The sequence below is a fragment of the Chlorocebus sabaeus genome, chromosome 8, assembly GCF_047675955.1.
Source record: "Chlorocebus sabaeus isolate Y175 chromosome 8, mChlSab1.0.hap1, whole genome shotgun sequence".
Classification (NCBI taxonomy): domain Eukaryota; kingdom Metazoa; phylum Chordata; class Mammalia; order Primates; family Cercopithecidae; genus Chlorocebus; species Chlorocebus sabaeus.
In genome coordinates, this window is record NC_132911.1 from 109322455 (window position 1) to 109349308 (window position 26854).

Here is a 26854-nt window from a genome sequence, read left to right on the forward strand (position 1 = left end):
GAGGAGGAATGGATGGGGATTTTGACTGGAGGGAAGAACACATTTGGGAGAGCAGTAGAACACAAGAGTTAGGCAAACATTGTGGAGCGGTATGGGTGGTATTAAAATTCAGGCAGATATGTTCAGTTTGGGATGGCCAAGAAGTAGCTAGTGAAGGAACTTGCATAAATGGGTAACATGATGAAAGTGGAGTTTTAATCAGTTTATCCTGGCAGAGATGTGGAACCTGAATTGGAGCTGTAGAATCAATTGAGGCTGGTGGGTTGTGTTCATCTGAGTTGATTAAAACCTTAAAAATGCTGATAAGAAGGGTGAATCGAACAGCCAATGGAAAAGAAAATAAGTCAGGATATGAGGAGTGATTTGGATAAAGGTGACAAAGAGGGAATGTGACCACAGGCAGACATCAGTGAATGGTTGGATGTGATGATGGAAGTATATGGACATGCTCTTAGAATTCTTCAATTTCTTTTTGGTGAAGTAGTAAATATTTATCAGATACTTTGCATATTGTTAATCCTCACAGCAACCTTTTTAGAAAGCTATTGCAGTTCCTACTTTGTATGCAGAAACTGAAGTTCAAAGGGTTAGGTAACTTGCTAAGGATCACATGGCTTATTACAGTTACTCTTCTCTCATTCAATTGTGAACCCATTCCAGCGTGTATCCTGGTCTACCATTTTACAAAACTTGTTTTACTCCAAATACCTGTGATCGCCATCTCATCCAAAGGAATCTTTCCAGTTATTCCCTTTCTCTTCCCCCTTTCCTTCCAATTTTCCTTCCAATTTTCCTTCCAATCTTCCTTCCTTCCTTCCTTCCTTCCTTCCTTCCTTCCTTCCTTCCTTCCTTCCTTCCTTCCTTCCTTCCTTCCTTCCTCTTTCTTCCTTCGACAGAGTCTTGCTCTGTCACCCAGGCTGGAGTGCAGTGGCACAATCTTGGCTCACTGCAACCTCTGCCTCCCATATTCAAGCAGTTCTTTTGCCTCAGCCTCCCGAGTAGCTGGGATTGCAGACATGCACCACCACGCCCAGCTAATATTTGCAGTTTTAATACAGAGGAGATTTCACCATGTTGAGCAAGCTGGTCTCAAGCTGGTGATCCAATCACCTCGGCCTCCCAAAGTGCTAGTATTACAGGCATGAACCACCATGCCTGGCCTCCAGTTCTTTTCTTACTTGCATAAATTTTCAGATTCCTTGGTTGATTCCCCTCTCCTTCAAATTCTCAATCAACCCCTCGGTGTCTATGGTACTATATCCAGTTTCTTTTCTATGTCTCTTGCCAGTTCTCCTAAAGTTTCTATGCCTATTCCTTCATCACTATGCCTTTGAAGGTCTTTAGAATTCTGTCCTAGGTCTTCTTATTTATCATGATATAGTCTTTAATCCTGTGGCTTGTATTACCATATACAAGGTGGTTTTTTAATTTCTGAATAAATGCCAAGACCTTGCTTCTAGTTAAGACCTTGCTTCTGGGCCCCAGGCCTATACTTGCCTACCTAAAATCACCTATTGCCTTCTTTTTTTTTTTTTTTTTTTTTTTTTTGAGACGGAGTCTTGCTCTGTCCCCGAGGCTGGAGTGCAGTGGCGCTATCTCAGCTCACTGCAAGCTCCGCCTCCTGGGTTCACGCCATTCTCCTGCCTCAGCCTCCCGAGTAGCTGGGACTTCAGGTTTCACCATGTTAGCCAGGATGGTCTCAATCTCCTGACCTCGTGATCCGCCCGTCTCAGCTTCCCGAAGTGTTGGGATTACAGGTGTGAGCCACTGCACCTGGTCACCTATTGCCTTCTTTATAGCTACTTCAATATCAACATTACCAAACTATAACTCGTTATTTTACTCTTAATTCTTGTTTTTCTTTTTGTGTTCTTCTATCTCAACAGGAACATGGCCGTTGGCCCATGTACCTAAGTGAGATACTTGCATAACATTCTAGGATTCTCTCTGCCCTAAGTCCTAAAATCTAAACAATCACTAAGTTCTATGACTTTTACTTCCCAAGCCATATGGATTTTATTTCATGGAATTCATCCAGGTTCAGGCTTGTTTTGTTTGTTGCCTTATTCTTTGGCCTAACACACTGTCTGATACTTAGTAGAAACCCAATAAATGTTTATACAATAAATAAATGAATAAACAAATGAATAAGGCATAAAGGAATAAATAAATCAAATAAGAATTAGAGCTTTTCCATCTTATTTCGGAATATCTAATCTTTTCAAGTCAAACATCCATCCTTGGATGAAATGGTTTGAGGACCTAAGTCTCTGGCCCACCAGCCCAGTGCCCTTCTACTTCTCATAATATATTGTATCTGGGGAAGGAAAATTGCTATCATGGACTGTCAGTGTTGAAAAACACCTTAGCGAGTTGTGAGTGAGTGCAAACCACTCTTTTAACAATGACAAACCAAAGACTCAGAAAGGATATAACTTATTTGAGACCGTTCAGCTGGTTATTGAACAGAATAGGTATAAAAATTAATCTTCTTTTAGTGCAGTAATCTTTCCTTTATTTCATGACACCTATTAATTTTTGGAAAAAAATAAAATATCGTATTCTTAAGCAATATGTAAGTTAAATATAACTTCCCTTTATACAATGTTTTATTTCTTTTGCTATTATTAAGCTATGTAACCTTGGTAGAATATACATGCTAATTATTTGCACTATGCTTGCAGTTTTTAGAAATGCTATTGTGAATAAATGAACATTTTTATTTATCTATTTCAGCATCAGAAAGGTTTTTTCTAAACCCTGAAATAACTTGTTGGCAAGCAAGAAAGGAGCTGGGGTATTCTTGCTTGTCTAGTAAAGTTGAAAAGATTGACTTGATAATTTGAACAGTTACTGGACTTTCTGTTGTGGCCATCTTTAAGAGCTTGCAAAAGTATTTTTGGTCTGCTTAAAATTTTAATGGATAATCAAAGACACTTCAGAAACTTTGGAGACATTTGGATATCACTTTATGATCTGCCCCAAGTTTGTAGTTCTTAATCCATTAAAAGACAGAGCTGCTTGTAAATCCACAGGTATAGATAAGGAGTCACTGTTTGACTGAGTCTGAACCCTTTTCAAATGAAATATGTCAGTGGCAGAAAGAGAGGATGAATTACTTTTTTAAAGGGTTTTCAAAGATTCTCATGATTCCTCTGGTATCACTTAAATGTGACATGACTGGTTTTTTAGTGTGTAAAAAGAAGCAAATTATTTGAGTATATTTTTATGTAGAAAAGAAGATTTTTAAACTTGTATTTAGCTGAGAGATTGAAATGTATTTTATTTTAAATGGTAAATTGTAAATAAACTGTTTTAAATGTAAATACGTATGGTTGAAAAAAATACTGAGAACCCCTAGCCGAGAGAAATTAACCAGTTTCAATAAAGAATGTGAATATGCATATATTAAGTCGTGTTGTCCCACTGGTTCCTCTCTGACATCAGAGTAGATTGTTATCTTTGTGTCTCTGAGGGTGTTTCTATAAAGGGTCTCTGATTCCAATACATTAATCAAAAAGATTGCACGAAGATGAAAAACATTTTCAGAGGAAAATCTCATACATGGATTTGTTATTCTGTATACAGAAAACGAATTATTGTCTTTCCATAGTTTCTGAACACTGAGTAAGCATCAAGATCTAGTACTTAGGCATTAATGTGTTATTTCCTATACGTATTCTATTTATATCTTTCAGCCGTTCGGATTTATTGAATCTTTCTGGGCTCATTTTCCTCACTGCTGATCATCATTAGCTATTGATATACCAGAATTTAAAACGCTGGAGAATGTTTGTTTGTCTTAATGTAATGTGTTCTTCCATTTTCAGTGTATTTTTCAAGTGGTAAAGAAAGAGAGTGTGAGAAGAAAGGCGAATGGAAGTGTCCTTGAATTTAAATTTTTGACTGGGAACATGAAATTTTTATGAACATTGCATCTTTATTGCGCAGATATAGATAAATTTAAATTTTACCATGGACACAATTTAACAATTACCAAAATATTTTAGCTGATTACAGTTTATATACTTTAGTTTTGGTTTTCAGGATAAGCAACAATGAAAACATGAAAAATAATGCCTGGCATTTAAACTATTAAAAGGAGGTGACACTAAATAGAGAAGTAAAGAAGAGATAGACTTGAACTCAGGTTGACAGTGTTTCTTTTAAAAAAAAACCTCAAGATTGAATCTGTGTATTTAAAGATAGCTACTAACTTGAAAAGAAGCTAAAGCCAGATTAAGGCAACAATTTCATATGTTACCTGTCATGACATATAGCATTTAGAAAATGTAATTACTAGGCCAGGTGCGGTGGCTCCCGCCTGTAATTCCAGCACTTTGGGAAGCCGAGGAGGGTGGATCACCTGAGGTCAGGAGTTCGAGACCAACCTGACCAACATGATGAAACTCCATCTCTACTAAAAATGTGAAATTAGCCGGACCTGGTGGTGCTTGCCTGTAATCTCAGCTACCTGGCAGGCTGAGGCAGGAGAATCTCTTGAACATGAGAGGCAACCTGGGCAATAGGAACGAAACTCTGTCTCACAAAAAAAAAAAAAAAAGAAACAGAAAATATAAGTACTGAATATATTCTATTCTATTTTTCTCAGCTTTCTATTCTATATGGATTTTCATTGACATTAAAATTAATGCAAAAGTAATGGTGGGTTTTGCCATAGTTTTGCACCAACCTAATATTTCTTCCTATTTCATTCCTTCCCATTCTCATGTCTGCTGTTCATCAGGCTGAAAAGAAATAACATTAATAAACAATGAATTTTGGTTACTGACATAAAATCTTTAAAATATAAACATTTCAGTATGGTGATATGGCATGGTAATACTCTTTGGGGAATAAATATCCTAGATTTAATTATTTCAAAGACAGGCTACAAGTCCTGATTGTGATTTTTTTTTTTCTACCTATCCTAAACAACATTTAACCTAATTGGCCTTTTTTTTTTTTTTTTTTTTTTTTTTTACATATTGAGGCCTTCTATTATTTGTTTGTATATTACTCCATTCGTTTATTTCTTAAGCAAGCATTTAATGAAGTCCTACTTTATGCAAGTCTGTATACTGTCTTTACTTCCTATTTCCCTTTATAGATTCCAAAATATTACTCTGGAGTAAATGAAAAGAAGAAGACCTTCCAAAACTGCTTATTTCTAAAGTGTTTTTGTTCAAACTCTTTTGGTACAATAGAATTCTATTCAGTATACCAAATATAGAAAAACAAGTAAAAACTTCGTCTAAACATTTTTTATTTGAAAAACATGCCTTGCTATATATTGTACACATAGCCATGTTACCTATTGAAACTGGTAGTAATTTCAGAAAATTACCAAGTACTTAAAAAACTCTCCAGATATTGTTGTTTGAGAGTCTTGAATAAATACAAGAATTTTAACGCAAAATGGTTGTCCTACTGTTTCTTGTCTGTTTTGTCATTAGATCAGTGCTTTCTAAGGGAGTGTTATTGTTTCTGGTTCTAAAAGACTTAACTAAAAAGAATTGACTTCAGTAGATGATGTGTGTGAAAAGGTGAAAGGAAGAAATTGAACTAAATTTGAATACAATTATAAGGACAACTTTTATTTTCCTCTTAGGATAAGATGAGTTGTTTTTCAGACAAGCATAATTAATTCTCTTTATATGAATCCTGAGAATGTCATGTGTGTAAAGCAAACACACAAAAAGAGGAGGTGGCTGCTGTTAAAGTACAAGTGGAAGTATTCTGAACACTTCTGTTTCATTGTCTGCAGGAGAGCTGGAGGTGTTTCAGAAAGATGGGGAACGAAAAATTCAGAGTCGACAGCAACTTCCGGTGGGAACAACCTGGGGGCCGTTTCCTGGGAAGATGGACTTGAATAATAATTCTTTGGTATGTAGATATTCTGAGATGGTTAATATTTTGTCATCAATGGTTAATATTTTGTCATAGCTCAGAAATTATCTCTGCTTGCTTTCCAATGAAATCACTAAAAATAACCATTTGTTTTTGCTTTTTCATGGACGACAAAACTTGGATACTTTTCAAGTGGTTTGTGTCTGACAGTAATATATGCAGAATTTATACAGAAACAGGTTACTCATATTAAATTGTGGCTAGTAAGGTAATATATAAGGTTATTGCTTTATCTGCTTAGCCAGACTAAGACTGTTCACATTTAATAATATATAAAATTGCCTTTATTTTTCAGATGACACAAATTGTCATCCATTACAGGTTTACATGAAGAACAAGAAATAAACAACTTTGTTTTTCCTTGGTAATACTGTTTGTACCTTTAAAAGCAGGGATGAATGATCGGCATTATAACTTTTGTTGTTCAGTTTTTTTGTAAAAGTTCTGAGAACAGACAGTCTATCTCTCGGTGTGATTGTGTGGATTATTGATTAATTAGATGTTTTAAAAGTAATGGAGACCGGGCACAGTGACTCACGCCTGTAATCCCAGCACTTTGGGAGGCTGAGACGGGTGGGTCACTTGAGGTCAGGAGTTCGAGACCAGCTTGGCCAAACCTGGCAAAACCCCATCTTTACTAAAAATACACACAAAAAAATTAGCCAGACGTGGTGGCAGGTGCTTGTAGTCCCAGCTACTCGGGAGGCTGAGGCAGGAGAATCGCTTGAAGCCATAAGGCAGAGTCTGCAGTGATCTGAGATAATGCCATTGCATTCCAGCCTGGGTGACAGAGCGAGACTCCGTCTCAAAATAATAAATAAATAAATAAATGTAATGGAAAGGTAAGTAGTTTGGTTACATTTAAACTTTATTTCTTAATTGGACATATTAGTTTGCTATTCCTGCCTCAGCAACTCACCACAAACTTTGTGCCTTAAAACAACATAAACTTACTATCTTGCAGTTATGGAAGTCAACAATTCAAATTGGGTGTCACTGGGCTAAAAGCAAGGTGTCTACAGGGCTGAGCCCCTTTTCGAATGCTTTATGGGAGGATCTGTTTTCTTCCTTTTCCAGTTTCTGAGAGCTGCCAATGGCCCTTCCCTCATAGCCCCCCTTCCATCTTCAAAGCCACCAGCATCTGATGGAGTCTTTCTCACGTCCACATTCCATCTCTTACTCTTCTGCTTCCCTCTTACACATTTAAGGACACTTAGGATTACACTGTCCACCTGGGTCATCTAAGCTAATTTCTCTTTTTTAAGGTCAGCTGATTAACACTCTCCATTCTATTTGCTTCCTTAATTTCTCTTTGCCATGCAAAGGAATGTTCACAAGTTCTAGAGGTCAGGATGTAAACATCTTTGCAAGGAGCTATTCTGCCTATCACATGGGATAAAAGAAAAACAACAGCTGAAAACCTCTCTTATAATAAGCGATAATACAGGCGATGAAATTTGGGAAGAAAAATGTTTAATATTCCTTAGAGAATCCAGAAATTTTATAAGTGTTTATTCCACTGAAAGTCCTTCTCTCTAAATGCCATTTATGTAGGAAGAGTCTTGTGACTTTTAAAGGACTCTATCTATGCTAAGGGGATGTAGAAACTCCCAGAGTGGTTTTGACAGATGTACTGGGTTCAACAACATTACATTCCTTTTTTGATTTATTGCATGAAGGAAATCCCTTCTTCAAATAATTACATGAAAGAAATTGATACGTGTGGATCTCTGTTTATTCAGTGCCATGTGGATGTGACAGAGGTTGTTGGTTCAACTAAAAGTAATGATTAGAATAAATAGGAAATACTTGTGTTACCAAACTTTTAAAGAGTGCATGAGATCCCAGGGGTATATTTATTACTTTATAAATTCATGTATTTATCCATAAAAGGATGAAGTAGGGGTTTTCACATGTATTTAAGGACCAAACAAGTTGACTTTATAGTCCAGACCAAATGTTTAATAATCTGGGCAATTTGTTCTAGGTGGACCTGTGCAGCTACTTCAAAAGAGATTTGTGATATAGCCACAAAATGTAGGCCTCGGTTGAGTTGTATTAACAGATTGTTCTATTGATTCCTTTCAGAGAGCAGTATTAACTATGTCCATGTCTCAAGCTAATGAATGTTAAGAAAGGCAAGGGAAGGATCGCCTAAACATCAAAGGTTGAATTAAATGCTATTCTGAACTTATTTTATCTGGGAGTTTCTATTTGTCTTCTAGCATTGCTTACTAAACATCGTAAGCTATATCATATTTATCTTATTTATCACAGTGTATCAGATACCAATGCAACTTTTAATCATTTGAATGATATTTCTTCAAAAGTGTACCTACACTGCATCAGCTATAGTTGATGTGCGAGATGAACATTTTTCAGTTTACTATATTAAAAGAATATATTTACTACATGCTAATTTTGATTAATCTTGCTATTATTCTCTGTATGTATACAGAATGGTAGTTTTATGACATTTTTACCATATGCTACTTCATGATGGATAGAAAATAAACCTATCTGAGAAAGTTTGATTTTTCATTGAAATAACTTCTGATTTTTAGACATTTTATGTCATTTTGCTGTTTTAATAGTTCTGTATCACTGTAAAGCTATTTTATGCCATATTTAATTTTTTAAAAGGAGTTTATATATATGAAATTTTCAGAATTTTTGATACTATTTAAAACGTATGAATACTCTTTAGATTATCAACAATTGGGTAATGGGTGATTATTTAGAAAACAATTTTAATACTTCAGTTTTCTTCTTTTGTCTTAGGGTTTAAATATCAAATTATTTTATTTAGTTAAAATACAGCATTTTTCCTGATTTTAAAATTTAGTTGCCTCACTAAAATATATTTTCAAATGTTTTTCTTTTGAAATAACATCCTCTTCCAAAATTTACTTCTGAATTTATATCATTAAATACTACTAGTATTATTATTCCTACTACTGTTACTACTGTACATCAAATTGGTTAACATATATGACTGGAAAATGGAAATAGATTAGTTCATTTAATCCTCCAAAAAACCTGTGAATTTGGTTCTATCATAAATCACATTTTACAGATAAGAAAATAAAAATTCTCACTTCTGATTCTAGAGTCTCCTTTTTTAAAGACTGTGCCACACTGCCTTCTCAGTATAACATCTGTAACATGATTTGAGCATGATAAAATTGTTGATGATTTCTTAACATGAATCATAAATTTATAAAAATCTCTGGGAGGAAATATGCAAAAATTAGAAATATACCTGTTTTTTTCCCTGATGGGCAAAATATTTGTTACGTAATTAGACTACTTGAGTAGTTAAAAATTAATTGAAAGACTTCTGGAGTTTTGTTACCTCTTCATAATTTGGACAGTACTATAATATGTATTTGATATCATAAATATTCCTTATAATAAAATATAGAGTCTACCCCTTCCCTACCCAACCTTGAATCAAATTTGGATTAATGCACTCTCTTAAATTGCTTATTCGCCAACTGATGTAATGTTACTCTGCTCAGACTCATGGTGTTGGCTCGGGAGATTCGGCTCACTAATTAATCCAACACAGTAATTAATTGAGTCGCCTTGCCAGATGTCAAATCCTTTTTATATCTTTCAAGTCCCCATCTTCAAGTACATTAGCAATATGCCACCTTCTGCAGGAAGGCTTTGCAGACCAGGCATTTAGATGTATATAGAACATTTTTAAAAACACAGAAACACCAAACAAATTGGTTTGACAAAAAGTTATTCTTAGAATTATGTAACACACTGAACATAGAAATAGAGTATCTTTTGTCCATACCTTATTATCTTGGTAGATACTTCATGTTTCAAAAGTTTTATAAGAGCAACAGCAGCATAGTAAATACTTTCATTGGGCCAGATACTGGTCAAAGTGCTTTACATGTTTTATAGCATATTTACTTCTTACACAAGTGCAAGAGAAGATAATATTTATCTCCTTGCTTACAGAGGCGTAAACTGCTACTTTGGGAAGTTAAATAACTAGCCTAAGGTCAACTTGGTCTGATTCCATAACCCATGCTCCAGTCTTAGAAATGTTTTCTGTGATATGATAATAATAATGCCTAGCTTACAGGAATTTTGGACTAAATGGGATAGCATATGTGAGTTATCCACAAATTTCAACTACTATTACTAGTCAGTAATCTGTGGAAGTGAACCCATTGAAATCTTTCAACTTTAAAGCAAAAAACACCCTTTAAATTAAACAAGTAACACTATAAACCTTGGTGTTTGGGGATTTTACATGCCTAAATTTGACCGCCAAGGTCTCTGTCTTAGGATTCTCGAGAGAAACAGAACAGGATGTGTAGGTGTATAGACAGAGATTTATTACAAGGTATTGGCTTGTCCAGTTATGATGGTTGGGAAGTACAAAATCTGCAGTATTCAGTCAGGTGAGAGACCCGGGAGAGCCAGTGGTGCAGATAAAGTTCGATAGCGGTCTTTGGGATATTTCCTCGCCTATAGGGAAGCCAGTCTTTTTGGTCTCTTCAGGCTTTCAGTTGATTGGGTGAGACCCACTCACATTTTGGAGGGCAGTCTTTTTTATCCAGAGTTCACTGATTTAAATGTTAATTTCATTCAGAAACACCCTGTGAGTTGGCAATTAAAATGAACCATCACAGGCTCCAAAGGTCTGCACTACCTTGCAAGTTTCTGTGTTTTGAGGTATGACCTTATACTTATGAAAAAATTGTTACCAGTGAGGGAGCCCAGCATTCTTTCCAGCATCTCACCTCATATCTCAGAAATAACTTATATTAAATGCTATCATGGTAGCACAAACTTGGTGTTTTTGAAAGTTTTGCAATTTTATTCATTGAAAAAAAATCAAAGGACTACCAACAAGGAAGAAATTTTAAAAATTACCTTAAGTTCTGATCAATATCTGGTTTGGATGTGGTTTTAGAACGTCTGTATTTATATGTCGTACCTTTGAAGTTTTTCCTCATATTCTCCCAAGGACAAAGATCCTTGTAATAAACTAAATCTCAGCTGTGCTACCATGTGGTAGTGTTTAGTAAGTATCAAGCAACAGTGATTACTTGGAAGGTTGGGTGTCTGAAATTTAAATGGCGTTTGCCCTCTCTTGCTTTTAAATATATCAGCTGTTGATAGCTAACTATTCTGATTGGATTCAGTCAACTACTGGAATCATACAACATACATAGTTAATTAAATAGAAAGCCCCAGATTACTTACAACATAGTAGTAAACTCATCGCAACCTGTTAAATTCAACAAATGAAATTTGATAGAGAAATCTCATTTTATTCTGTTCAATCAGAACAAAACCTTGTATTATTTTCCCACAGGGTATTTGTGATACTGAATTTTTTTAAAAAATAAAATATACATATAAAGGGCACTATAGATATTTTGTTGACCTAATAATGAAATAATGCATGTATTAAATTGCATCTTAAAAGTTTTAAGATAGTCATCTTTCTAGAAGTGTGATTACGGAAAAAACTAGAAGTCCCTGATCTACCTGCTCATAATTAGAATTATTAATTGCCTCCATTTCTTCTTTTGCAGTTTTATCTTTTCCAGTATTCATCTTTGATCCTAATCATTGCTAGTCTTCAAGCTTCGTACTGTACCTATCCTGTAGCAAATATATCTCTACCCATGTCTCCAGCATTCACCTCTATAGGCAAAGGCTGCCCAGTGGGCACACCTGTGACTTTTCTACCTGAGCACTTTTTTCCAGCCTTAAGAGCAAACTCCCTGTAAACTGGGAAAACTGCAAGTGCTGGAGATTTCCTATTCCCAAAGATTATCCTCAACCAATGATGGACAGAAGGTTGGTGGACTAACACCTCCACTTCCCTTCCTCTTGGTTAGGATACAAGATGTGTTCTATGTTGTCTATTAGAATTTGACAGTGGAATTGAGCGCTGATTGCCTTGACAGTGAACATTTTGTGAACCTCTTCCCTTTCCTGCTTACTTGGCCACAACCTTACTGGGATTTTCAGGGATCAACTTCCCAGTAAATGACTTGTACTGGAATCAGTCTCAGGGTAAGCCTCTGGGGAATCCATACTAAGACAGCCTCTAAGATGTAATAATGAAATAAATTTGAAAGCAATATCTAAATTATTATTGAGATTATAGAGGACATATAATTATTTAACCTTTATTATCCAATTGTGGACCTCTATTACTGGCACATAATTGGTATTCAATAAATACTCTTTAAAATAAAAATCTAATCGAATTGAATTTACTTATCAGGAATATTCTCACAGACTCCACCCATATTCTCCATCTTTCCCATCTCAATGGCATAATTTATGATTTTGCTGAGGCATGACTTTCTGTTCAGCCTCAGATTTCATTGATGTTGACATTGTGAATGATATCTTCCTTCTTAATATTCATTTTAATCTGGGCTCAGGACTACCATACTTTCCTATTTCTCATATCTCTCTGGGTCTTGGCTCTTTTTAATTTAACTGTGAGTGTTTCCCAAAACACTTCTGGCCTTTCTTCTCTTCTCCCTCTGTTCCCAGTGCCTCAGGGAGCTTATCCACTTGCAAAGCTTCAGCTACTAATTTACAAATGACATTTAAATAAAAAAATCTCTAACCTTGGCTTTTTACCCTTTCTCTAATAGCACATTTCAACTGTTTTGTGAGCCTTTCCCATTTAATTCCTCCAACTACACAGTCACAAAGAGAGTTTATTCCTGTCTCCACAGACAGCCTCTCTTTTCCTGACTTCCAGCTCTCAGTCACCTTTAATCCTAGTCCTCTGCCTCTCCTTTCCTACCTCTGCTGGGAGTCCATTCTCTCAGTTATCTTGTGTCTTTTCTGCATTTCTACCTCTCGTTCTCACATCTCAAATGCTATTCACACACAGTTACACATACCCTACCTCTCTCCTTTTGCCTGTAACTACTACCATCTCTTTTTCCTTCTATTCAGAGTCAAACATCTTCCAAGACTCTCCATTTCATGTCCAGAAACCAAGTATCATAACTCCTGCTTTCGTAATGGTTGTTCTCTTTCTGTTCCTACTACCACTGCTTTAATCAAAAGCCCCATCACTTCTCTCTTGACTATTACAATATTCTTCTGTCCTTCCTTGTCATCTTTTTCTTTACTCAGACCATAGTATGTCCTGAAAGCAAAACTACAGTAGTCACTTAACTCCTGTACTTTAAAATCATTCTAAAGGGCACGAGAATACCCCAAAGTTTTGATAAAGCCTAAAAAAGGCCTTCATGATACTCACCTCCCCAGGTGATGCTCACCTCCCCAAATCTGACCCCTTTTCCACTCTCTTATAGACTTTAGGCATTCTGAACTACCTGCAGTGCCCTGAATGTCCATTTTTCTTCCACATCTGTACATTTGGTCCTGTTGTTTTATCGTCTTGGAAACCCCTATTCCCCCCTCCCCACCTATCTCTCTTCATCTCACTAACTCCAATACTTATTTAAAGACTCTGCTCAAAGTCACTTCCAAAGTAGACCTTCTCTGAAGCCTCCTGTCTGGAATAGATAACCACTCTTGGAGTATTTCCCTGGTGCTCTAGGTTTACTAGGATAAGAGCACTGATCACATATCTGTGAGCTCCTGTTTGCTTGTCTATCTTCCCTGCAGACCATATGCCTATTATCTATTTTTTATCTTTCTATCCTTCCTACTTAGAACAATGTCTAGCTTATACTAAGAGCTCAATGAATAATATTTGAATGAATCAGCACATTAATTTTTTCCTTTCACTTTTCTCCATAGCAGGAACAGCTGCACACCCCTCTTTATTCAAGACCCTGCATCCTTCCTGAGGCTTTACATCCATGTCTGTTTCGTCTGTGATCTTGCTTCATCTGCTCAACTCAGCAGAGCAATGACCACAGAAAATGCTATCTTGTACCTGTTTTGTTTGTTTAGAGACTTGCCCTTTTATTTTAATCTCATTTGAGAGGAAAGTTCAGTAGGACAAGATAACTGTGTCTATTTCTTCAGTTTTTTTCTCGTAAGGAGATATACTCATGATGGTTTCTGGAGAAATGTTGACTAATTTCAGTATAAGATTTGCAACCCTTGGGTGTAGCTAAGGAGGATGAGGTGTTGAGCCTAGTGAGGCAATTATGATTTGTTTACAACAGACTCAGTTTTAGATCCCTCACTATGACATGGGTGAAGGCCAAGAAGGTGTTCTACTCTACCATGCTTTCTGTGAAGTCGCATCCAGCCTCACACGTTCCAGTGACAAACCATCTGGGAAATTCCATCTGTCTCTGCTTGGAAACTGAGGTGGCAGTCGCCCACTGTGAGCAATTTTCTATTAACTTCTTGGATAAGATCAGTCAGATTTATACTGAATTGATGGGAACCGTAAGAGCAAGGTTGTTCCAAGAGAAGACAAATGTACTGATTCCTCTAATTGGGCTTAAGCCAGTTTCATTCACAGACACCCTTAGGTTCTAGTAGTGCAAGGACTTATAACCTTTTTAATTGTACCCTGTTCCTCTTGGGAAAACGTTGGTGAAATTCATTATTGATGGATGTTGTAGATTGTCCCTTAGGGAGGGCAAGATCCTGGCTTCTCTTATACTCTATCTGCTATGTGGAGAATTAATGGAAATGGAGTAGACAGGAAAGCTGCTCAAAGAAGACTTGAAGGCAAGAAATTTAATGCAGCAGAGTCTTGGAAAGTGATGTGTTGGTTTGGTTTCTAGAATTAGAGTAGGGTTTTGTTGTTGTTGTTGTTGTTTTATTTTTTTTTTTTTTGTGGAGGGGATTACTCAGAGAAAGAGGAGAAAGAGAGAAGTTTGTGTGGAGGCCTCAGTAATCAAAGGCCTCCTATTGAATGTGAGTCAGAAAGGAAGAAACCAAATACCAAAGAATTATTTCACAATTGAAATATGTAGAAGCAAGCCAGAGAGGTCAATTGCATGTTAATCTGAAGGGATTGGCTGTGTTATAATGCAGATATAGTTATGATATTGGCAGTGGATGAAAATACATTGTCATATGGCACAATGGTATTGAAACGAAAACATGAATTTGTACCCTTCCTGATAATTTTTACTTGCCTCCAAAATAATACCTTTTGTGCATAGCTAGCCTATCTGTTAACCTCAATCTCATCCTGACTTACTTTATCTCCTGATGGTGAAGTCTTTCCAGGTTCTTTACATTAGGACTTGGATTTGAAAGGTGGAAACACAATTCCTTGCTATACATAGACAATTTTATTTATGGACCTAACTTACTATCCTCTGCCTGAAATTTTAATACATTTTGGCCTTTGGTTTATATGGCTAAACCTATTTACCCTTAGTTAGGCCAAGTTTGAACTTTAAAAAAAAATTATTTTTAAAAGATTATTCATTGTTCCCTTTTTCCAGAACCCCGAGGAGAACTTTTGTTGAAGGTGATCTTTTCAGAGTTATTAGAAGGACAATTAGTGCTATTAATTAATTTCTGAAAGGAGGAATTGTTTATGTCATCGTAAGATGATCAAAGCTGATCCACTCTATGTGTGTAAAGTTGAGACTAATGAGTCACATAACCTTTTCCCACAGAGGCTCGGTGTGAAGGATGAAGAATCACTATTGATTTATAGCTCCAGATACTCTTTGTGGGAGTTGTGATTGTTCCCACACATAGGGATCCTTATATGAATTTTCTTAATGCAGATTTCAGTGCTACTGTCATTTCTTCGTATTTGCCAAAAACAGAATCATGGAGGCCTAAGGTGGAAGTGGGTGAATATATAGAGTCCCTGCCGCTCTAGGGAAATCTGTCACCATCTTGACTAGTGAGGAAGTGGTTTGTAAAGCATAACTATTGTTTTCGTAACACAATTATAAAATATCAATCTTGAAATGTAGTTTTTGCTGGAGGGAAGGTAGAAGTAGCAAAGCACTGTGAGGAAGAGTTGTTCATGGAGTTGACCAAACTGTCCTCTGTTATGTGCTGATAGGTCTGGCATGCCTTTTTTTTTTTTTTCAAATGGAGTCTGGCTCTGTTGCCCAGGCTGGAGTGCAGTGGCGTGATCTCATCTCACTGCAAGCTCTTCCTCCTGGGTTCATGCCAGTCTCCTGCCTCAGGTCCCAATAGCTGGGACCACAGGTGCCCGCCACCATACTCGGCTAATGTTTTGTATTTTTAGTAGAGACGGAGTTTCACCATGTTAGCCAGGATGGTCTCGATCTCCTGACCTCATGATCCGCCCGCCTTGGCCTCCCAAAGTGCTGGGATTACAGGCATGAGCCACCGCGCCCGGCCTCTTGCATAAATTTCTAACAAGAGAATAATAAAGTAATATTTATTACATACTTTGATAATTTGAGAAATTATTTGAGAAACTCTCTGGGAGATTAACATATTTTTGCCTGTTAATTTAAATATTGAATTTAAAGTTGTTTTTTTTTTTTTTTGGAGACAGAGTTTTGCTCTTGTTCCCCAGACTGGAGTGCAGTGGCATGATCTCAGCTCACCACACCTCTGCCTCTCAGCATCAAGCAGTTCTCCTTCCTCGGCTTCTCGAGTAGCTGGGATTACAGGCATGTGCCACTATGCCTGGCTAAATTTGTATTTTTAGTAGAGACGGGATTTCTCCATGTTGGTCAGGCTGGTCTCGAACTCCTGACCTCAGGTGATCTGCCCACCTCGGCCTCCTAAAATGCTGGGATTACAGGCGTGAGCCACCGCACCCAGCCTAAAGTTGTTCTTTATTATTCATTGACTCTTATGTCACTTTTCTCATAAAACCCCTTGTCCCAGCTTGACAAAACTGTGGCTTCTTGATTCTAATAATTTCAGTGTCTTCTGTGTCATTTTGTATCACTTTCTGTTTTTTTAATGGTGGGAAACCAGACTCAAGCATAGAGTCATGTAGATTGTTCTGTGGTTTTCTTCTCATACTCTTTAGTTCCTTTGCTGAGGGTTAAAAATATGAGCACAGCTTGTCTCGGGCATAGTGTTTCCCACAAGGCTTTAATCAAGAGGACAGACAGGTCAGTGGTGTCATCTGAAGGCTCAGCTAGTGGAGGATCTGCTTACGTGCTCACTCAAATGACTCTTGATTCAGTGCTTTGCCTAGTGGGCCTCTCCTTAAGGCAACTCACAATATGGCAGCTGGCATCCCTCTGAGCAAGCAGATGAGAGCACAGGACAGGGAGCCCAAGACAAAAGCCACAGTGCTTTGGTAACTTAATCATGGGAGTAGCATCCCATCACTTTTGCTGCATTCTAGGGAAGGAAATTGTGCAGGGCTTGAAACCAGAGGGCTGGGGTGTCTGGAGGCCATCTCAGAGGCTGCCTGCCACAGAAGGTAATTTGCATAAGTAGTTAACCTGACCTGTGGATAGGGAAGGCCTTTCAAATACTAAGAGCCATGGGAGCAATCACAAAAGAAAATTCAGTGAATTTGAATACAGACAACAAAACTGTATGCTATACAGCGTCATAACCAAAATCAAAGATTAATAAGTAAAAGATATTTATGAAAATGAGGTATGTTTTATTATTATTCATGAAAACATATATGGTTTCTCACACTGGTGATCAGTGGCTTCCTGATTAATTTATTTGGATATTAATTTTGCAATAAAGACAAAAATATACAGAACATGATTTGTACAAAAATTTGGCGGGAATTAGGGATCAAAAGTAGTTTGCTGAGTGTTTCTTCTCCTTTGGTAATTTTGAGAAACATACACCCACACACACACTGTAAAGATCAAAAGTGGGAGAGAGTACGGCAAAGAGCCCGTGATGGGGTCAGAACCGCCTGATTCTAGTCCTGACTGTTATTACCCAAAGTGGATGTGCTATCTTGGGTAATCATACATGCTCTGAGTTTCCTCATTTATAAAATAGGGGTTATTATACCCACCCTACACCATAGAATTGTAAAATTATATAAAATTATATGCATTTAGTCACTTTGAAAAACATACAGATTGTTTAACAAACCTGGATTCCTTTTTATTATGCCTGTGAATAGAAAGTAAATTGTTCATTCCTTTAATTCCCCAAGCAGTGCATCTAGTCTTTTCTCTTCTGTTCTCTCCCTGAACATACTTTTAAAAGCAGTTTTGGTTGTCATATGAATATAGCTTCGTATACGTGTGCTCACGTGTATCCATACACACACATGCTTACTGATTAGCTGGCATGAATATTCTGAGAACTCATAGCCTAGATAAGTAAAAGGTATGGACTTAGTGCATTCATCATCTAAGTAGAAAATCACCACAGAGGAAAAACACATATTTTCAGGAAGAGAAAGAAAGGTTAAGTGGTCAAACTGCCTTTTGAATGATCTTGGCTTCTTTGAGTTTTCTTTTTGTAAGGAGTTATTCTTCAGAAAGCATTTCCCAGGTGCGTGATTGGGGATTTCAGACAATCAGAAAAGTAATTTGCCCTGTCTGATTCACTTTTGAGTTAGGTTTGTATTTTAAAATGTTAACTCAATTCTTTCATTATTTATGGCATTTTAGAGCTCAGTACAGAATGGAGTGAATAAGGCAGTCATATAATGCAGACAGTGATGTACTGTGAAATATGAAGAAATGGGGACAGCGTTTGGAAGAGCAGAGGCACTTCATGTGCCTTAAGTTTTAGCTTTTATTAAGAAGTCAAACAAATACCATTTGTACCTCATTACCCTGTGTGTAATAGTGTGAGCATTGTCCCGCAGACAGGAGCAGCACGAGTCCCTCAGGTTCTGATCCTAATCTCGAATGTGGCATTACCAACTCTCCTCTGAAAGCCACTGCTGCTCGGGCACACACAGCATTTTAGTGCATTTAAAGGTACTCGATTATATCCATGTGTGCATCTGAGATAAGCATCAGGACCCAAGTACATGTTAAATTCAACTCCTATAGGAAAAAAAAAAAAATAGCACTTGCCTTTATTAAAGAAGTACAGAAGTGGTGTAAAGAAAATTTGTCCTTTATCTGAATATTTTCAGCAAGACACCTAGGCAGTCTTATTCTTGTTGCATTCCTTCCAAACTTTGTGAAAATGACAACTCTTCAAAGGAGGCAGACATGTGCACAAGTGTCCCCCGTCTCTGCTGATATTCCGGGAGGAGAAGGGGCAAGGGAGGAAGAGTGCGTGATGAAAGTCAAACAGTGGTCGGCTCCATTACTTCATTAATCAAGTGGAGGCATTCTGAAAAATGTTTCTCTTTGGTTGCAGCCATCTATTTTTTGGTGTTAATCTGCACCCTGTGGCAGGGTTTTGTGAAGGGAAACAATGAGCCGTTGTATCACCCCCCTCCCTTTCCCCAATTGTTGTAGCCCCTGTCAGAAGGCTCCGAGGATGATGCAGGTCTGTATCAGCCTGATAAGGGAAAAGAGGATTCAAAATGGCTTTGGAGAGACTCCGTGGGAGTGGAGTGTGCTGTTTTGGACTAGACAAGCTAGGGAATATGGCAGAGGCCCTTAATGGGATCCTAAGGCTTCAGTGCCAAACCTTCTGTTGCTTCTTGAACGTTTTCTAATGAAATATTTTAATGGTAAAATTCTGAGACTGTCAGAGGGGCCGAGGTTCAAGATGCTGTTTTAAGTCATTTGCTCCATAATCTGTGATTAGTCAATCCAGGTCAAAAAGACAAGAAAAAGAAAAAAAAAAATCCAAACTCAAGAAACGTCCCAGAGTATGCATTAGGTCACTTTTATTCTGTTGACAATGAGTGTTCAATTCACTGTCATCATGAGCTCTGTACACGTGGCCTGTACATTTTATATACTGTAGGTTCCTATTTTATGGCTAGATGAAATATGAAGCTATCTTTCATAATGCTGATTCCATTTTGGCAGGCCTTTGGATCCACATATGGTTCAGTTAAGCTGTTTTGGAGCCTAATGCACCTTTGTTATTTATTGAGATTTTTGAAAGGGGAATAAGTGTGCTATTTTTGCTCTGCATTAAAAAAAATACACATTAAATGTTTCAAAAATAATTCATACAGCTAAGAAAATTCTAGTGAGCTTTAGAAACGGATCTGCTATTCCTAGGACAGCTAAAATAAAATCATTCCTACCCATGAAGGGAAAAATAAAAAGACAGCTGAAGCTGCAGCAAAATAGAACCATTATCTTATAGCACACGGTAATAATGTGCACGGAGAGCAATTAGTAAACAGGGGCAAGAAAAGTGGGCATCAAGTTAACACATTGTAAACTTTAAGTATCTTTAAGCTTATAGATGATGCTGAGATTTTTTTTTTAACTATTCATTCTACCATTGGCCTGGTGTCTTATGAATAAACATAGAGGCACAAAAAATTAAAAACAGAGTAGTTGTCAGATGAGTGAATGATAGGGAAATACTTCGCATACCATGGATAGTCCAATGCTTATCTAGAAAAACTTAGCTGCTTGGAGGTGATGTTTGCTCCCCACTGCTGAAACCTGGTTGGTAGAGGGGAACTCTGCCTTCAGATTTAACCTTCTTGTTTTGGTGAGTGTAACTCAGACTCTTAACTATTGGTTAAAATAATGTCTGCGTGAAAATACAAAGAAAGATAGAAGAAAAGTGACACATCCTGTCATATTGGAAGACAACTTTTTGTTTTTAAAAACCTTTGATAAGATAGATCTATTTGTATGTATTTGTATATTAATGCTCCTACTTTGTATTTGTAAAGAGCTTTCAGATTTTTATGTGACCATTTCTGCATTTTTATATGGTCATTTATTTTCACTTGAAGTTCATCATTAAGAAAGTTTGTTAGTATTGATACTTAAAGTCAACCATTGCTTTTGATAAGTGATATTGATTAGGTTAAATCTTCTTTTAAATAATATTTACCAGTTAGCAAAGTCTGTGTTTTCAGAATTACAGTGGGCACAGAGGTGTTCATAAAATAGGAATTGAGTCCCACTCAATAAAAGTTGCTTAAACTTGATACTGTTGACATTTGGGCTGGATAAAATCTTTGTGTTGGGGGTCTGTGCTGTGCATTATAGGATGGTGAGCAGCATCCCTGGACTGCACACTGGATGCTGTTTGCATCCCTCTCCCGTGACACCCACAATTATACCAGATGTTGCCAGATGCCCCTGGGGGACAGCGTCAACCCCCAAATGAGAACCATTGTCCTACAGAGTCAGGAAATATTGTAGGAAGAAAAAAATAACAACGACAAAGGCCAATGTTCATGTTAAATAGATTGAAATTATGGAATGTGTATATTAATGCTAAAAATTGTACCTTGATCAATGTACTTTCATAAACTTGCCATAGATATCTCAAATTTGAAATCTCAAGACAGCTTTATTATTCTTAAATGCCGTATGATAATGAAGAAAAATAAAAATTTATTTCTTACAAAGTTAAAAAAAATAAAAGAAAGCTTGTTAGAATGGACCCAAGCAATACAGTTGGCTATTGTCTGCATGAAAGAGTAGGGATGGTCCCTTTTGGACATGTCACCCTAACTGAATCTCCAGCCATATTGTGTGCCTTTCTGTAATGGTTTGTTTTGCTCGAGCTTCATCTGTCTTTCATATTATTTTCCTTTATAGTGGTATGTTATTTTTATCATCTTTATGGTCAAATGAAAGAGTAGTGTAATAATCATTTCCCTTATTTCATAACTATTCCAACAGTTTTCCTCTGCTGAATCTAGTAGCAATTAAATGACTACTATAATGTATTCCTTTCCTTAATGTTTTGTACATACAGCCATAGAAGTCTTGAAGGAAAACTTGACTCAGTATTTGTTTAGCATATTCCATAAGTCAGGAACTCTTCTAAATGTGGGATACAAAAATCTGAATGCTTCCTACACAGAATTGCTTTGTGTATGAGTATTTAAATAGAACTGAATCTGTCCATAGCCTTTATGTATATTTTTAAGCAAACCTAACAAATAAAAAGTGATATTCACATGTGTGCAGGCACATACACATACATGCACATGCATGCTCACATAGAATAAATGGTTGATTTTTAAGCCAACAAATAAGATAAAAATGAATAAATTTATATTTTATTATTATTCTTTATACTCTTAACTTACCCACATAAAATAATCTTATGAAGTAAAGCACACCTCTATTATTGAAAGAATTACACAGATTTAGTCAATATTTTTCCTGTCATAGATTAGATATTATAAATATTAAGATTGTTTCTAACATTATTTTTCTTATAATTTCATTATTTTAGGTCATGGAAAAACTCTGAATTGCAAAATTATCATAAAGATACTTTAAGTACTCATAGGTAACAGAACAAGTGTAGAGCATTTCATCTGTAGGATGAAAAAGTTGCCTACAATTATTGACCACGTAGAGCATTACAAAAAGACCCAATTTAATTCAAGTGGCAAATATGGCGAGGAAAGCAAAAAATAAAAATAAAGTGAGAAATGAAAAAATGCGTGCAGTAGAAAGTGCTTCCATATTACTTGATTTTTTGTGAGTTTTAATTTCACTATTGTGCATTGTCAGTGAGCCTAAATTATTGAGAACTGTCTGTAACGTTAACTAAGATGGTATAATAAATGTTTGCAATTATACAAGATTCAAACAATTTAATTGAATTAGGGATACTGAATCTTGTTTTTAGATTTCAGTATTTATCTCTAGACTTAAGAAATAGAGTGCTTTGGTAGTAATGTTATCGTTATGAAGTATTGCTACTATTTGCCACAAATCCTACATACCCCTTAAGTGGTAGAGGATAAAACTATACTCAATCTTTTGATTGTTATTTTTGTATCTCCTTAGCTACTGAGAGCTTTGAAAGGAGAAACATGTCATCCTCTTTCAGTTACTTAGACAGCACCTAAAGGAATGGGCAGCCTACCATTTTCATTTTGCATCTTCTTGATAGTTCTCCAAGTGTCTTTTGCTAGTGCACACACAGTTATCTTAAAGTTGAAAGGAAGGAAATCAGTAGAAACAAGCAAAAGTACAGACTATTTTAGCTAATCAGTTACTACAATCTGATATTCTCTTACCTTATTTTATATTGTTTTACTCCAGTTTCTCCTAAAATGCATTGTAATGTGAACTGAATATTTTTTATCATCAAACAATTCAGAGTATTCTTAATGTATACAGCATTTAAAAGTTTCTCAGTAATTTGCTTCCATTCTGCAGATGTGATTCATCTGAAAATCTACATAATTCACATTGACCAATTGTAAAATGATAGAATTTTTTAAAGACTTTAACTAGCGAACCTTACATTGTGATAGTATTAGATTCCATGGCCACTTCACCTGGATATTAATATTAATACTATGTTGGTAAGAGCAGTGCTTTAATCACTGGAATATGTGGGAATAAAGCAGATTCCACTACGAAGTGACTTTTTACTAGAGTGGCTTAAGTTGGAGCTTGAGTTTCTTTATACTGCTTTTAGACTAATGCTGTATATTGTATGCAATTGAATATACTAGCAGACTGATAAAACAGAGGTACCTTCATAACTCCACAAGCATTAATTACATTTTTATAGTTTCCATTGATATTTACAATGCTCATTATGGCATTAACAATCTGATCCTAAATCAGGATGAAGTTTGTTATTATTCTGTGGGTTCTTATTTATGAAATTGTAAGTAAACCTTCTGTTTAATATTTCTATTAACCTTACACTCTGTGGTATATAATGACATGTGAAATAGCTAAAGAAAAAATTGTTTCTTTAATGACAATGTAATTAAAGGTACTACAATTTAAAAAATATTTTACAACTATATTTGTGTCAAATTCTTATAGTAAACTGCATTGCCTTTCTGATACAGTAAAATTTCTGGATCTGATTTTATCTTTTTTTCTACAAAGAGGACATCTTGATTTTAAGTATTTAACATCCTATATTTCTGTTAGTAATTTGTCACTGAGATTGAATATATAAAATCAAGTTAGAAAGTAAAAACTAGCCTTAAGATTTTTAAAAACAACTTACTTAATTGAGTCTGTTCAGATCTCCAAACTTCTTCGCCTGTCTTCACTCCCTTTTTTGAGACAGTATCACTGATTCATAAGGATTATTGTCTTTGGTTCTTGTGTCAGGGAGTTGAGAGGTGGAAGCAGGGGATTGCATTTTCAGGATACCACATGTGTGCTCTTTGATCTGAGGTACAGTGTGCCTCAGGGAGTAAGTTCAATCTTGATTTCTTTAGTCAATCATCCGCTATCAGGTACCACTGTCCTGATTAACAGGCTGAAGAAAAAGAGCATATCGTGGGTGTGTGTTACAAAGATGAAAAATACTGATGAGTCTGTTGGCAGCAGAGTCAGCCCCTCGTTGCACTATGTGGCATTTGCTTTCTCTTTGCATAAATCTCCTTAGTGCGTGAAGGAACAAAATTCACTATTTCCATGTTTCTTTCCACAAACTGATAAATTTTTTTTCAGCGTGGTAGTTTTATTTATTTGTTTATTCTTTTGCAAAATGAACACTGGACTGAGAATTAGCAGGATGAATCATAGTGCTTGCTAAAAGATTCAAATATAGCTGTGCCTGCTTACCATTCCTGTCATTCTGTGAACGAAGCCAGTGGTTAACCCCTGTATAGTCTTCAGCAGCACACACCTGTGTTCTCCCTGTCTCCTCATCTGGTGTTATATACAGATGTAAAATAGTTCTCTAGACCCAGAAGGGCTTCAGTATCTACTACTAATCAAGGATATCCTTCCTGAAAGATTAGTTTGTAAGGATTTTCTGAATTACTTTTCTTACGTCTATCTTTGGTCAAATCGAAAGAAGGACTGGCACCAAACATAAAGATATGTGCTGATAACAGCTACTATTGGTAGTTGTCTTAGGTACATATTTGGGATTTTTCCATGCATATTGTATATTGTTGTGTGAAGGCAGAATTGGAAGCTCTGAAAAGACTTCTAAATAGTGAATATATACCTTGTATCTATCTTTGCCAAATTTTATTAACCTATTTCAAAATTAAAGTTTTCTACTGACAATATTAATTTTTATTTGCCAGTACTTTTTCTAGGAAAAATACATGGTGCAAATGTAGTTGCATCATAAATACTTATGGTATACTCATGTCCATCTGAATTTATTTATTATTACTTGACCTTGATGATGGAACCAGTTTGATAAGGTTTAAGGTCAATGACTACATTATTTTTAGACAGGATACAAAGTGTAAAGTGTTCTATTTTGCTTTACTATGTTAACAACTAGTAGTGTTTAAGTTTCTCTCTGCACTACTAATTTTTCATTCTCAGTGATTATCCAAAAGATTTCAGCACCTATAATTAATTACTCATTTGAGAAAAGAAACACAAACTAAGATATAGTTTGGCCTTTTTCTCCCAAGAAAAGTCCTGACATAGTGTGAATAAGAATAGTAACAGTGCCAGTAATAATCATGATCATTCTGTCTCCCTCTCCCTCTCTCTCTTTCTCTCTCTCTCTCTCTATATATATAATGTATGTATATCTCAGTAAATCACTGAGAGAAAAAATCTTTTTGATCACATTTACTAATTAATTCACTTATACTGTTTAACTTTAAATGTTGTGTCACAGTGAAAATTACAAAGAACATTACATTGTCACCTCTATAAAAGAAAAGTGAGTAGTGACCAACTCAAAGCTAAACTTATTTTTTTTATTAATTATTTGAACTATTGATCACTAATATCTTCTTCATGGAAATACTTATTTTATCAATGTAACAAGCATAAAAATCTCAGTTAGTAGCAATGGATTTTGTATACTAGAATTCCAGAAGATGTAATATTTTACTAGATGCCATTATATCTATGTAATTGTTGTTAATGAGTTTAAAAAAGGCATCCTAAAGGCATCTTGACTTTTTTATAGATACTTCCCTAGTCACTGAGAAATAATGAAGTAGTAATTGTGAGCTTTTGTGTACTAGTGCATAGGGGCCAAAGAATGAATGAATCAATGCGATATGCAGATCCTAAATTTGCAAGTTGAAATAGATACTTTGGAACAAATCCTGCGTTAAGATGCCTTATGTAGTATCATGAGGATATACTAAAGTTTGGCCCAAAGCTTAAAGAATAGAAACAAGCCTTTTCTATTTCTTATGATAGAGATTAATTTATCAGATTGATGTCTGGTAGACTGCAAATAGCAAATGCATTTAACCTCTTTCATAGCTAGAAGTAACCTGTTTATAAATACTCTAATTGGATCAGAGCATAGAAATAACCAAAATGGATATAATGGGCCAAAAGACAACGAAATGCACCCATATTAATAATAAAATGGCAATGTTCCCCTTCCAAGTTCATTATACTAAAATCGTTCTACACGTCCCTCTTCACTTGAAATCTACAATTTAAAACTTTGAAAAATAACTTCAACCACACCTGATGCCATAAACTATGATCCTCACCACCTTGTTTTATGTCACTCAAATTTGTTTAGACCCCCATCAGCCTTGCTCTTTCTTGTGCCTGGCTCTATTAATGATAATTAGTTAGAATACTATCCCCATTCTGTGATACCATCACATCATTGTGGGGAAGATTGTGATCTTATCCCAACCTATTCTGTTTAACTCTGACACTCCTTCTATTATAGTGGGGCCTTGATAAGATCATGCCTGTTAGGATCAGACATTAGTTGGAATCAATATTTGAAAATGTGCCTGTTTCTGTTTAATAGTAAAGTTAGCGTGAGGGTTGAAGTGAGATCATTTGTTGGATGAGATTGTACAACTTTATCTTTCTACTACTTTATGCTCAAAAGCACAGAATGAGGTCTCTGGGAAACCATAATTCTACTGACCAATCCACCCGGATATACTAGCTTTTAGGTAGGTGACCTTCCCTGACGGGAACGCATATTTTTTAAACTGGTTGAAGTCAGAATAATGAGTTGTAAAGAATGAAAGACTGTCTTCAGAATGGTTAGTAGAAACATAATTAATTCAGTGGCTCTTAACTAGGGCCAGTTTTGTGCCCCA

The 26854-nt window shown here is 36.0% G+C and overlaps 1 protein-coding gene across 2 annotated transcripts in view; it reads left to right on the forward strand.

Annotated features, from left to right (window-relative positions):
* Positions 1 to 26854, forward strand: part of ZFPM2 (zinc finger protein, FOG family member 2) — a 478449-nt gene that overhangs the window by 237239 nt on the left and 214356 nt on the right. For both annotated transcript variants that reach the window (XM_008001331.3, XM_008001332.3), the window contains one exon: positions 5768 to 5886. In XM_008001331.3, coding sequence (XP_007999522.1) covers positions 5768 to 5886 — 119 coding nt within the window. The remainder of the gene's footprint in view (positions 1 to 5767; positions 5887 to 26854) is intronic.